At 42.6% G+C, this 15,321-nt stretch overlaps 1 protein-coding gene across 1 annotated transcript in view; it reads left to right on the top strand.

Annotated features, from left to right (window-relative positions):
• The window catches only part of LOC124553563 (neuralized-like protein 4), a 282,401-nt gene that overhangs the window by 253,844 nt on the left and 13,236 nt on the right, over positions 1–15,321 (top strand). Inside the window, exon 32 of the mRNA XM_047127409.1 lies at positions 9,251–9,545. Coding sequence (XP_046983365.1) covers positions 9,251–9,545 — 295 coding nt within the window. The remainder of the gene's footprint in view (positions 1–9,250; positions 9,546–15,321) is intronic.

Genomic DNA, 15,321 nt, shown 5'->3' with positions numbered 1-15,321 from the left:
CTTTTAGGTGGGAGTTGTTTCCTCATCCGCCGTACAGTCCCGACCTGGCATCGAGCGACTTCCACTTATTCCCAGCAATGAAGAAATGGTTGGCTATGCAGCGTTTTGATGACGATGCACAGCTTCGAGAAGAGGTAACCACGTGGTTGAAGGCGCAGGCGGCCGAATTTTACGACGAAGGAATTTCCGAGCTCTTCCATCGCTATGATAAGTGCCTTAATTTAAATGGCAACTATGTAGAAAAGTTGTAGTTAAGTTTGGCTTTCATCTGTATATGATAAAAAAAATTTCCAATACTTTATTTTTTTTTAATTCCAAACGTAATGTACTTTGTGGATAGCCCTCGTATTATTTCTATTAAGAGCTTTTTCAATATTAGATAACGACATTTAGATTTTTCGTGTAGCAAAACGTTTGACAATCTTTGAGGTAATAGATTCTTCTGCAGAAAGGAAAGCACACCATTGTAAATCTGTAGCAAGATTAGAGAGGAAAAAATGCTAGGAGCTAAGGATTGAAGAAATCTGTACTGTTTTGCTTATCTCTTGTCTTTACTGGTTTTATGTATCCTATATTTAATTTTATGTCGCCACAAAACAGCAAGTTATAAGATAGTAGACAATAAAGAGTGCAAATTTTCTGAAGAGTTCTTGCTCTCCTGATTACAAATAATCCCATCCAGTATTAATTGCAAAGGGTTTTGTTTTAAGAGGGGCAGGATGTCAAACTGGACGGCTGGGAGCAAGAGAGGCACCACAGAACATTTTAATTTGCACTGTCCTGAATATAGTTCGATGGCAGCCATTACAAAATATATACGTCCAATTCCACAGAGCGAAATTCAGTGACGAGCGATAGAAGAATGCTCTGTGAAGAGGCTTGGCACTGCACATCAGCAGACTTAAGACCAAATAACGTGTCTTACTTATTGTAGACCCGAGGCTCATGCGCAGAGCAGTCTGACTTATAGTGGGGAAGTGGGTAGTCTCCACGTGACCCGTATTTACATGTAGTGATTTTGCTGTTTCCTCTTCGTTTAAAGCTCTCACGTCAAATGAAAACAAAACGGATTTCTGCGGCCAGTAGCTATCAAATGAATTAAAATATATTCACATAATTATGGAATGTTTTAAATATGTTATTGGCTTCAGATTTTATTTTATTTCCACCTTTTGACAGTCAAACATTAATCACCTTGCAGAACAATGAAGTCATTTTTGTCAGTTTGCTAAAGAATATTGGCATTTATTAATCTTTTCCACTGAGGCAGTCAATGTATTTGAAACGAAGTGTTTAATTCCACACCATTGGCTAGTTTCAACTGTTCACTCCATTTCAAGTGCACATTTTCATCTTCTAGCGCGTATGGCATTATGCCATAATAAAGAACCAAACATGAGCTAATGCGGTACTGGTACTGTACCGAAAACCGTACTGAAAAGCTTCGTGTCAAGTCGAGGCATACGTCGTTGGGAATCTGTACATACTGAATGTGCACTGTAAGTGTTCAAATTTTGTATAGTTCGTGATATTCCGATGCTCTTGAAGTATACTCTGCTGTCTTCTTTCTTTTATGACATAATGTAAGATCCTCTAATGTTTTACACGAACCAACATATGGGCTCCCTTCGTCATCATAGCTGCGCAAGCGTGGTGGCCCCTGTTATCTGGTGCTGAAACAAACTTATTTCTAATGGTCGTGGGAAAATGTTGTGAATGGTGGTTTGAAAAGCGTTACTTTCAAAGTAAACTTCCTTTTATGCAAGTGGGGTACGATGAATTTCTTAAATCGCAGAGTGTTTGACTCTCATTTAAAAATCAACTCTCTGATGACAAGCCATTTAGAAGAATTTCGAGGCCAAAAGGTCAGACATGTACGTTGTTATTAAAAATGTTACTGGGACGTTTATGCGATATATCTTAAAGTGTAACAAGTGCAAAAAATATCAGCATTATATGTGGAAGCTTATCTTCTCTTGCAGCTTATTAGCCTTAGAGACCAATATTACTTTGTAGCAACACTATGTATATTAATTTAAACCATTAACTTTTCCTGTTTGTGTGTTTGTGCTACTTAATAGTGACGTTGCTGTTAGCTGACTACATCACGTGTCCTATGCTCTGAGTATCCGCTGTCACCGGCTGGCGAGATCACGTGACATGAGCTATGGTGGCTTACAAAAGCGCATCGCAGTCTCGATTTCAATGTTTCGGAAAGTAACTTGTGGTGTTTGGTGGAATTCAAATTTATACTTTCGTAATACGAAAATATGCAGTATACATGTTGCTTCACATCAAAGGTATTTCCGAAACGTGTTTTTTTTCCTTGACTTTCGTTTTCTAAAGTGCCGGGAAATTCTACACCCGCGTATAAAACCATAATCATTCAAAGGATGGATAAGTTTCCCTTTCCCGATGGAAAATATACTGTCACTTAACACAGAAAAAGTGTGTTTCCGCCCAGGAGAAAGTGTATTTTTAACCAGAAAATGCGGGAATTCTTTTTTTTCCTTGTCCACATATACCCCCCCAATTTGAGAAGTTACTTTATAAACTCTGGGAGTAATGCAGTAAAATAAATTTACTAAAATAATTATGATAAATCTTTATACATATTAACTAGTACATAATCAGAAACTGATCACTTTCGTGAGTTACAAAGATATCTGCTTTCCGTTTACATGTGTAGGTACATATCAAAGTTAATCGATCGATGACAATGTATCGAAATCATTTATGGAAAGAAATTTAATATTATTACGTTTTGTAGTTGAGTATAGTTTTTCTGTTACATGCGCAAAAATGTGGAGCTGTAGGCCTCATAGGACTGCAAATTTTGTAAAAGTCTTCAATATTTTGTGCTTCTAAACATTAGCAGAATAAATAGGCTTACTGTGAAATGGCAAAAAAAAAAAAAAAAAAAATTTAAAAGATTGCAGTAAATTTCAGAGATTGTGAGTAAACACTCAATTGACCAGTGCACGACCTGCTACCGATTACACCCAACCGAAATGCACAAGGACTCTGTCTGCTGAGTTTCAAACTGCTCTGGAACCAGAGGTAATATGTCTGTAATAGTTCAGTGATGTGTTAAGAATATATGAAACTGAGAATAACTTGGGTGCCACAGTCCCAGTGGGCTTCGAATGGTATAGGATACCAGCAAACCCTCAGTTCCACAAATAATCGTACTCTTACATGTCAGACAGCTTCAGATATGCTATTGCTTTACAAATGAGTTAATGTGTTAAATTTTTGCCTGTAAGCGTATAAGCAGGAAAGTTTTAAAACAGGTTTGAACCGTTGCTTAATGTTTGTCGGAAGTTGCTAAGTGCGCCCATTATGAAACACTCGGTCATCACAGACAGAGTACTCTACACTCCATTTTAAACAAAAGCCAGGTTTTTCGCACACCTTGTGTTCGTGACGACAGATATCCGGAAGTGCGTGTTCTTCAGTCGTTTGTAAAGAGGTAACGAGCTGAAATGTTACACCTGCTGCTGAAGTTTGACTGCCCCAACAGCAAAAGTGCAGTAAGTGACTAACTTCCACCATCTTGTGGTGGGTGTCGGCAAGGAAAAGTTTCGGAAAGGTATGAAATCGTGCATGAAGTTTGTCGGAAGTGGCTAGGTGCTCTTTCACTTAAATAGGGGACAAATACAGTCCGGGTAACATACGCGCCGCGAGTCACACTGCCTCGAGATGCACCTGCATTTCTTAACTGTAATAGCTGTCGTACGCTACTCGTCTCGTGTTAAACATTTTGTGTAAGATTATATTGGCCATCGATGTGTTACGTGTCAAATGCTTCTCGTGAGTTGAGAAATAATACATTTGCCCTATTTCTCAATCCGTGCACTCGAAGACACCAAATGAGAAATGTGCAAGTGGGGTTTCGTGTAACTAATCTTTTGACGACTGCAGTGTTATGTGGCTTTATGCTTAATTACAGACTTAGTATTTTATCAGTCGATTTGTTTTCACCACGTAACACCCGCTGTTTACGTCCTCCTTCGTTGCCGAGCGATGTATCGCTTCTCGTTCTGACACTGCAACTCTTCCTTTCCTATATCTTTACTACTTTTTATTTATATAAATGATGAACTATTGGTTTTGACATTTAACAATCTTTTAATAACTGTGAAAGTATTACAGGCATCAGGTCCCACCTAATGTGTCACCCGCCTACACGTTTTACACAAACCTTTTTAAGACTCTATCGATGTGTTTACAAAGGGAAAGCAGAATCTCTCTTCCTTTGATGGCGTCCGATGACCCAGGAAGCTCGACGCCCTCGCGGCCCGGGCTCTTCCGTGGCTCGCGGTAGTTTGCGGCATTCGTTTTATTCCTCGCCCACTTGCCGCTACATTGAGCTTTCGTGTTGATTCACGGGCGATGTCTTCCACGTTATCTACGACGTAAATAAACTTTCTTCCCACAGTATTTCTGAAAACCCAAAAACAAACTTACTTACTTACTTACTTACTTACTTACTTACTTACTTACTTACTCACTGGTCATACCGGACTCGAGAGTCCATTACCGCAACAAAGTATTTTCGCCATCTGTCCCTGTCTTGGGCTATTTCCGTCCATTCCCCTTCAATACCTAGGCTCCTCAAATCAGCCTCCCCGTTGCCCTCCCATCTGCGCCTCGGTCTCCCCACAGGACGTTTTCCCTCTACCAGTACTCTGCGCGCTGCCCTGCCCTCATCCATTCGAGCTGCGTGACCTGACCATTGCAGCCTACGTGATTTAATAATACTGATTGTGTCAGGGCTCGAGTAGAGTTCGTGAAGCTCTTCGTTATGCACTTTTCGCCACTCTCCGCTAATGTCATCCCTTTTTGCTCCGAAAATTTTCCTCAAAATTTTCTTTTCAAATACTCTAAACGGCTTTTCATTTTGCACAGTGAGAGACCAATTCTGACACCCATACGGCACAACTGGTAGAATAATAGTTTTGTATATTCTAATCTTTAAATTCCTAGACAATATCCGTGATGAGAGTAATCTATTCAGTGAGAAGTAGCACGCATTTCCCGCCCGTAAACTCTTCTCCAGTTCGGATTCGATCTCATTTCCCGAAGTGATGTCCACGCCTAGATACTTAAATGTGTTCACTTTTTCAAACTGCATGTCTCCAACTCTTAACATTTCCTGATGTACTGCTGTTGGCATTCTAGTAGTAACCAGGTGTTTAGTTTTGTCTTCACTTATCCTTACACCTACGTCTTCACTAGCCTCGATTAACGCATTCGCATTTGCTGTTACAGATTCATTCCTATCGCTAATCATGTTTAGAGTATGTGCATACCCTAATATCTTAATATTTCCATTTAACTCCACACCCTCTGAATTATCTGCTGCCATTCGTACAATATATTCTAGGACTAAATTAAATGTGGTGGAGAGAGGGCATCTCCCTGCTTAAGTCCGTTCTTTATTACAAATTCTTCTGACTCCAATTTCCCCACACATACTCTACCTTTTGTGTTTTTCAAACTCGCTTCTATAAGTCTAACATACTTCTTTGGTATTCCAAGTTCCAAAAGAATTCTGTACAATTTTGACTGCAATACTGAATCATATGCTTTTCTAAAATCCATGAAAAGATTATGAACCGGTTTATTGTATTCGCATTTCTTTTCCAAAATTTGACGCAGGGTGAATATTTGGTCTATAGTTGATCTGTTCCTCCGAAAGCCGGCTTGGTAATCCCCCACAATTTCATCTGCATATGGTGTAAGCCTGCTTAGCAGAATATTCGAGAAAATTTTCAAACATATTGGTAATAGCGATATCCCTCTATAATTACTACAATCCATTTTGTCACCTTTCTTAGAAATTGGGATCAGAATCGACTCCTGCCACTCTTCAGGTATCATCTCTGAGTTCCATACTTTAGTTATCACTTTGTGAACTACTTCCACCCATTTCTGTCACCCACTTTTAACTAATTCTGCAGTTATGCAATCTGATTCTGGTGCTTTATGGTTTTGCAATTTGTCGATTGCATCTCTTACTTCCTTTAACGTTGGCTCAGGTATGTGGGGTTCTGCTGTATGTATTTCGTACGCCTGCTCATTTCCTGTTTCCTGGTGTACATTTAATAGATGCTCAAAATATGCCCTCCATTTACTTAATATAGCACTGGGATCGGTCAGTATTCCCCCACCATCCCCTCGAAGTGCATTTGTCGTAGCCTTGAAGCCCTTCCTATACCCATTTATGTCTAGGTAAAGTTCCCTAATGTTTTTTGTTTTACTGTTTGTTTCCATTTTTGTAATTTGATTGTTCAAATAATCGCTCTTCTTTGCTCGTAGCCTACGACCAACTTCCGTAATAATAATAATAATAATAATAATAATAATAATAATACTTATGCTATACCAATACTGACCTACTCATTTGGAGTAGTGAGATGGAGTAACACAGACCTAGAAGCACTCAATACACTTACACGACCACAGTGCCACAAATATAGAATACATCACATACATTCAGCAACAGAAAGATTCACATTAAGCAGAAAGGAAGGAGGAAGGGGATTCATCAACATAAAAAACCTACATTATGGACAGGTAGACAATTTAAGAAAATTCTTTCTAGAACGAGCAGAAACTAGCAAAATACACAAAGCAATCACTCATATAAATACATCGGCTACACCACTGCAATTTCATAACCACTTCTACAGCCCTTTAGACCACATAACATCAACAGATACGAAGAAAGTAAATTGGAAAAAGAAAACACTACACGGCAAGCACCCGTATCATCTAACACAGCCACACATCGATCGAGACGCATCCGACACGTGGCTAAGAAAAGGCAGTATATACAGTGAGACGGAAGGATCCGTGATTGCAATACAGGATCAAACAATAAACCCCAGATATTACAGCAAGCATATTATTAAAGATCCCAATACCAGACTATGCAAACAACAAATACACTCCTGGAAATGGAAAAAAGAACACATTGACACCGGTGTGTCAGACCCACCATATTTGCTCCGGACACTGTGAGAGGGCTGTACAAGCAATGATCACACGAACGGCACAGCGGACACACCAGGAACCGCGGTGTTGGCCGTCGAATGGCGCTAGCTGCGCAGCATTTGTGCACCGCCGCCGTCAGTGTCAGCCAGTTTGCCGTGGCATACGGAGCTCCATCGCAGTCTTTAACACTGGTAGCATGCCGCGACAGCGTGGACGTGAACCGTATGTGCAGTTGACGGACTGTGAGCGAGGGCGTATAGTGGGCATGCGGGAGGCCGGGTGGACGTACCGCCGAATTGCTCAACACGTGGGGCGTGAGGTCTCCACAGTACATCGATGTTGTCGCCAGTGGTCGGCGGAAGGTGCACGTGCCCGTCGACCTGGGACCGGACCGCAACGACGCACGGATGCACGCCAAGACCGTAGGATACTACGCAGTGCCGTAGGGGACCGCACCGCCACTTCCCAGCAAATTAGGGACACTGTTGCTCCTGGGGTATCGGCGAGGACCATTCGCAACCGTCTCCATGAAGCTGGGCTACAGTCCCGCACACCGTTAGGCCGTCTTCCGCTCACGCCCCAACATCGTGCAGCCCGCCTCCAGTGGTGTCGCGACAGGCGTGAATGGAGGGACGAATGGAGACGTGTCGTCTTCAGCGATGAGAGTCGCTTCTGCCTTGGTGCCAATGATGGTCGTATGCGTGTTTGGCGCCGTGCAGGTGAGCGCCACAATCAGGACTGCATACGACCGAGGCACACGGGGCCAACACCCGGCATCATGGTGTGGGGAGCGATCTCCTACACTGGCCGTACACCACTGGTGATCGTCGAGGGGACACTGAATAGTGCACGGTACATCCAAACCGTCATCGAACCCATCGTTCTACCATTCCTAGACCGGCAAGGGAACTAGCTGTTCTAACAGGACAATGCACGTCCGCATGTATCCCGTGCCACCCAACGTGCTCTAGAAGGTGTAAGTCAACTACCCTGGCCAGCAAGATATCCGGATCTGTCCCCCATTGAGCATGTTTGGGACTGGATGAAGCGTCGTCTCACGCGGTCTGCACGTCCAGCACGAACGCTGGTCCAACTGAGGCGCCAGTTGGAAATGGCATGGCAAGCCATTCCACAGGACTACATCCAGCATCTCTACGATCGTCTCCATGGGAGAATAGCAGCCTGCATTGCTGCGAAAGGTGGATATACACTGTACTAGTGCCGACATTGTGCATGCTCTGTTGCCTGTGTCTATGTGTCTGTGGTTCTGTCAGTGTGATCATGTGATGTATCTGACCCCAGGAATGTGTCAATAAAGTTTCCCCTTCCTGGGACAATGAATTCACGGTGTTCTTATTTCAATTTCCAGGAGTGTAGAAACAGTAGATGACATCACAAGTGGATGTACAATACTAGCAAATACAGAATACCCCAGGAGACTTGACAATGTAGCAAAAATAATACATCAACAAATTGCCAAACAACATAAACTAATAAAACAACACCTTCCCACATACAAGTATGCACCACAAAATGTACTGGAGAATGATGAATACAAATTATACTGGAACAGAACCATTATAACAGATAAAACAACACCACATAACAAACCTGACATCATACTCACCAATAAAAAGAAGAAATTAACACAACTAATTGAAATATCCGTACCCAATACAACATATATACAGGAGAAAAAATTGAAAAATACATCCGACTGGCTGAGGAAGTCAAGGACATGTGGCATCAGGATAAAGTTGACATTATGCCCATTATACTATCAACTACAGGAGTCATACCACACAATATCCACCAGTACATCAATGCAATACAGCTACATGCAAACGTATTTATACAACTACAGAAATCTGTAACTATTGATACGTGTTCAGTTATTCGAAAGTTCCTAAATGCAATGTGACACATACCGCACAGTTAAAAGGAAGTCACGCTTGATGAAGGTCCGTGTCGCTTTCCATTTTTGACCAGACATAACGCCTGAGAAAAGAAAGAAATAATAATAACAGTAATAATATAATAATAATAACATAATAATAATAATAACTGTTCTTACAATTATTCGTATAAGTCTTGGTCGATTTAATGAGGGGTGGGACAGGCCTAAGCCTTGTGGACACCACAGGATCCTCAGAGGTGGTCACCTCTGTCGGAAGTCCCGCGTGATGTGGGAGCTCGGAACGTGACGCGCGATGTACGTCCTGTAGCAGCCCTCGCCTTTCTGCCGCAGACGGCTTCTTCCTGCCGGGCGACGCGGGCTCCTGCTTCTGCGAGCAGTGCGTGCGCCGACTGCGGCCGCCCTCGCCGCCGCCCGGCCTGACCGTCCGCCGCAAGTCTTGCGTGGCGGCGGCGCCCGCGGCAGCGTCCGCTGCAGGGACGCCGACTGGGGCGTCCGACCCGGCCGTTCCCGCCGCACCGTCAGTGGTGGGGACCGGCACTGTGGACACCGGCTCGGGGCCGGCGGTTGCGGACGTGGCCACCTTGCAGTCTGCCGAGATACTGCTGCAGATAGCTGGCTGGTGCAGGTACAGCTCTCTCCCTCCCTCCCTCTGTAGCTGTTAGTAAAAAAGAAAAAAAGAGGATAAAAGAAAAGGTTGAAAATGTGGGAAGAAATGGTGAATAAAAAAGGGGTTTTTAAAATCGTTAATGACAATGAAAAAGGGAAAGAATGAAACGCAAATCAGACTTCGTATCACAGAAAAGTTATCGGACTTCGTATCACAGAAAAGTTATCGGACTTCGTATCACAGAAAAGTTATCGGACTTTGTGATTCGGAAAACCTATTGTTGGCGTGCTCCTTGTGGCGTTTTTGAGGAAAAGTTAAACCAATTTCCACTACAAAAATTATTTGAAAGAGAACAGAGAATAACAAAATGTAACTGACAGGGGGAAATGGCATAGATAAGAGTTCATCCTTTACCGCGTTAACATGTCTTCTTTTGTGCGGTGTCCAGGTCTTCAAAAATCTCCTACTTCATTTCTGCGTGAAAAGTCTGCTCCGAAATCTTGCAATCGTCCAGGAATCACTAATTTATACAAATCAAAATCGTCTTGGTATTGAATGCAATTTATTTTACGTTCCTACTTCCATCCTCCGAATTTCATACCAACTTCCACAGCAGGTCTGCACATCAATGAGTTTTTTCTGTCCTAATCCAACCAAGACTAGCTAATAAGTAAGTTAAGCTTCCGCTCTCAAGAGACAAAAGAATTACATTTTTAGTACCTTCATTTTCTTATATATTTTCTCTGCCGTAGAGCGGTCATACAGCTTTGACAGTATAATTTATATCTGAGGGAATGAGTGTAGCGCGGCGAAATTCAAAGTCCCACTACAAGTCAAAGTTTTCTATGTTGTGCATATTTTAAAATTCAATTACCTGGATCATTACTATCAAACTTTCTTCCGGTTCTGGAGAAATTGTGGTGTAGCACCTCGGGCCGTGTGTGTACCGATCTTATTATTAATTGGTTACCTACATGACTCGTTACGAGCCACCGACAGAGTACCTGTACTAATAAAACGACGATTTCTCGACTGCCCCGACACCCCCGAGTGCCAGTTGTTAAGGTGCGTCAAACGGAATACTTTGTACAGACTTTTATCTTTTGGATTGCTGTAAACATTAGTGATCTAACAGTTGTGACGCTTAGTTATGCAGTGGGCTCTCCTACGTTTTATATGTGTTGTAGTGGTTAATAAAAAAAGAAAAGAGAGAAGAAAAGAAAAAGAAAAAAGGTTGAAAATGTGGGAAGAAATCGTAAGTGAAAATGGTTTTTTTTTAAATCGTTAATGACCGTGAAAAAAAAGGGAAAGAGTGAAAAGCAAATTGGACTTCGTACTATAGAAAAGCTATTGTTGGGGTGGTCCTTGTGGCGTTTTTGAGCAAAAGTTAAACCAATTTCCACTACAAAACTTACTGAAAAGAAACAGAGAATAACAAAATGTAACTGACAGGGGGAAGTGGCGTAGATAAATCATCCTTTACCAGGTAAACTTGTCTTCTTTCGTATGGCGTCCAGGTCTTCAAAATTCTCCTTCAATTCTGCGTGAAAAGTCTGCTCCGAAATCTTGCAATTAGTTTCATTGTCCAGGAATTTGTAATGTATACAAAACCGTCTGGATCTTAAATACAATTTATTTTAGTTGCTTCTCTCCATCCTCCGAATTTCATAACGACTTCCACAATGTCTACACATTACAATCGGATCAAGACTAGCTATTAAGTTCTTTACATCAGCATCAGATCACGTCTGCCTTAAGCTTCGGCTATCAAAGAGACAAATAAGATCAAGACTAGCTAAAAACTTTTTTTTTACGTCTTCATCAGATCACGTCTGCCTTCCGCTTCGGCTATCAAGAGACAATCAAGAAACAAATAGAAAAAAAAAAAATTATAATTTTAGTATTTTCTCTGCCGTCGAGCACCCATACCGCTGCGACGGGATATTTTTTATATGAGGGAACGAGTGTAGCGCAGCGAAATTCAAAGTCCCGCTACAGTGTGTGCAAATGAGTTTGATTAATAGTTGAAAATGTACTTTCATTTAAATGCACAACCGAATACAAGACATCGTCATAAAAGTTTGGAAGCTGATTCAAAAGCCAGTTTTCTTCTAACCACTTCTTTATGTTACAACAGTATTCATTAACTGTGTGTTTCTTACTACAAATATACCTAAGTCCCACATTTTGAGACAAGTATCTCTGAAATGTGTATGTATAAATCGGTGTTACTTTCGCATCAAAATTTATACCGACTGATCGCCATGAGTCACTCGAGCCCACGAGTTGTCAGTACTTGAAGACGAACAGTAAAGTGTTCCACCTCTCGCACCATCTGTGTACGGCAGCGCTACTTACCTCGTGGTCTCGAGGTAAGTGGCCAGCTTTACTTAGCGGGTAACCGAATTAACCGACGTGAATTAAAATGAGGCACCTCGTAAAATTTTAGTGTGTCTGTAAATATTTTTGCTTGTAACTGAGCAGGGAAACTACAATCTTAAGAGGCCCTTAACATTTGTCGGTATTTGTGATTTCACTGTTAGATGGTAGGTGCATATTATTTGCATTGCCCAGCACAGTTGCCCGGTTTAGCCTCTTGCGACTATTTTTTTATGGGGCTATATAGAACAACTAGTTTGCAGGGATTTTTCCCAGGACCGTTGTTCAGGTGAACGACAACACTTGTCGAGCTGTCGGCAACACGCATGTCAATATGCCGGAAAGAGTTGAAGGAAACTTCAGAGTTCAATTAACGGAGTGTATTGAAAATAATTGATGCCACTGGAGTGATATTATCTTTGAAAATGTGTAAAAAGTAAAATTTAAGAGTTGTACTTGGTGTTGTTCAAAGTATTAAGTGTATATAATATATCTGCATACTTTTTTTAATCGAATTTGTAAATAAGCAAGTTGCTCTGTCCCACACTTCATATACGTACAAAGACCAAACAGTATTTAGAGGAAAAAATATCAAATCTTCGTGCAACCTTCGCCGTGTTTCGTGAAAATACGACCTCCGTCGTGTGTCTCGAAAATAAAGCAGACAATAAAATAGACATTAAGAAGACAGAAAATCTACTTGAGTAATGTGATTGATCACGGACAGAATACAAAGGTTATATACCGGTCTACTATGTCCCAATCCTGACATATGCATCCAAAACCTTGGTTATGAAAGGAAGAGAGAGAAGCAAAGTAGAAGCTAGTGAGATGAGATGAAATTCTTGAGGAACAGTACTGGAGTGACAAAGATAGACAGGTTAACAAATGAGATGATCAGAGAGTTAATGAAGGTGGAACCATTACAAGAGGAGATAGAGAAATCGAGGCTGAGATGGTATGGGCATGCCAAGTGAATGGAGGAGGATGCACAAGATGAGACTGGAAGGAAAGAAATCGAGAGGAAGATGGAGAGACAGACGGCTGAAAGGAGTGGAGGAATGCGTCCAGAAAAAAGGAGAAGACTGCACCGAGGTGAAGGCAGAGAGATGGTGGCAAGACGGAAGACGATGGACAGGCTTGCGTTTCAAACAAACCCGGTCAGAGGCTGGAAACTGTCCAAGATGATGATGATGAAACAGTGTAATGAAAGTATAGCCGCCATGTTAGCAGATGGTGTCACCATTCCATTTTTATACGTGTGCCGTCTTTACTGTGCTGTACACATTAAAACTCTACACTCGGCACTGCGATCCGATTGTCAGTGTGGCCAAACTGTTCACAATGTGGTGAGTGGGCAGTTTACACGCCGGCGTGTCTGGCGCCCCTGTCTCACGTAGTTGACGGTGACCTGAAAGTTGCACCTTAAATCGGGCTTCAGTTGACGGTTTGGTCACTTGACTGAAATATTTAGACAAATTCTATTTGATCACTATTTCAACTCAGTTATTCCTTCACGTTTCGTTTATTGATTCGTCAATCTATTTGCTTGCTGCCAGAACAGAATAATGTATTTCCAGCCTCGTTCATGTTATTCATTTCTTCGGCTCGTTTGGCGAGGAAATACGGTGCATATTTTAACGACTTGAGGTAAGGTTACCAGTTTTGTTCACAGATTTGTTTCACTTCCCCACAGACCAATTCAGGTTCGAGCACATGCACGACAATCTCCTGCGGGTCAGAGAAACCCGTACTTCCATTTATAGGACATTCGTGCTCCGTAAAGTAGGCTACCCGTCACTCCTCGCCGAGACCACTGCGCAGAAAAGAGCAGCCGGCGCACTGTCGGAAGAGCGAGCGTTTCCCATTTCCTGCAGACGCAGTTTTGCTGCGGCACAGGTAACGGGCTAGTCAGGGTGTGCAACTGAAATGGTGCGGCAGTCAGTGTGTGCGGTACAGGGAGTTTCTTGTGGGCGAAACTTCTAAACTGCGCACGGGTTGACTGCGAAATGCTGGCAGTGTGTGGACGAAATGCAGTGTCACGTCCAGCCGTAGTGAACCGACGTCGACAATTTGCCAACGCCACACATGCGCGCTCGGGAAATCCAGACTTCGGCAAGCTAAGAGAACGTCGAGGGGGAAACAGATGTTCTGACAGTAAGGGTATTCGTACAGTGGTCCTGGAATGGCTCACTGACTCAGGAGGGGATTTCTAATGTCAGAGAATTCAACAGTTGGTACAACAGAATGAGATTTTCACTCTGCAGTGGAGTGTACGCTGATATGAAACTTCCTGGCAGATTAAAACTGTGTGCCCGACCGAGACTCGAACTCGGGACCTTTGCCTCTCGCGGGCAAGTGCTCTACCAACTGAGTTACCCAAGCACGACTCACGCCCGGTACTCACAGCCTTACTTCTGCCAGTACTTCGTCTCCTACCTTCCAAATTTCCCGAGTTTGAGTCTCGGTCTGGCACACAGTTTTAATCTGCCAGGAAGTTTCATATCGACGCACACTCCGCTGCAGAGTGAAAATCTCATTCTGGAAACATTCCCCAGGCTGTGGCTAAGCCATGTCTGCGCAATATCCTTTCTTTCAGGTGTGCTAGTTCTGCAAGGTTGACAGGAGAGCTTCTGTAATGTTTGGAAGGCAGGAGGTGTACTGGCAGAAGTAAAACTGTGAGGACGTGGCGTGAGTCGTGCTTGGGTAGCTCAGATGGTAGAGCACTTGCCCGTAAAAGGCAAAGGTCCCGAGTTCGAGTCTCTGTCCGGCAGACAGTTTTAATCTGCCAGGAAGTTTCAGTTGATAGAACGTTCAGATGTCATTTACAGAGACGTGATGTCTGTGTTCAAAATTAGTATTGTGTTCTTGTGTCACTTTGAGTTGCAGTGCAGCATTCAATAAAAGTTACTCGGCCCGGCGTTAATGTGTAACGCACTTGTCTCGTATATGTTTAGTACCTGCTACTTCATCCCTGTTTGGTACGAGTCCCACACACTTGGGCACTGTTCTCAGGTGGATTGAAAGAGTGTATTGTAAGCAGTCTCCTTTCTAGATCTGCAGTATTTTCCAAGAATCCTGCCAGCCTTTCCAACAGAGTGTAACTGGCAAATTGTGTAGCTGGACTGAGCCAATATGAACCTTCCGAATGATCTCTCACCCTGATGCTATTTGTGATAACTTGTACATTAATTATATCTTTTTTTACGGTTGCTTTTCTCAGAGTTCCTCGAAGTAATGGACTTGGTGTGGAGTACCACAAAATTGTGGTGTGTGACTTCTTCACGATCTGCAGAGGGTCCGGGGCTGTAAGAGAGCTACAAACTCTGCCAGCTACTAGATGACGTAAACACCCTTCAATAACTCCTGTATATTTCATGATACGGGCAAAATACCCTCAGACTTCGAGAAGAAT

Source organism: Schistocerca americana, chromosome 11, assembly GCF_021461395.2.
Source record: "Schistocerca americana isolate TAMUIC-IGC-003095 chromosome 11, iqSchAmer2.1, whole genome shotgun sequence".
Classification (NCBI taxonomy): domain Eukaryota; kingdom Metazoa; phylum Arthropoda; class Insecta; order Orthoptera; family Acrididae; genus Schistocerca; species Schistocerca americana.
Note: the sequence above shows the minus strand (reverse complement) of the source record. Positions and strands in the feature narration are given on the sequence as shown.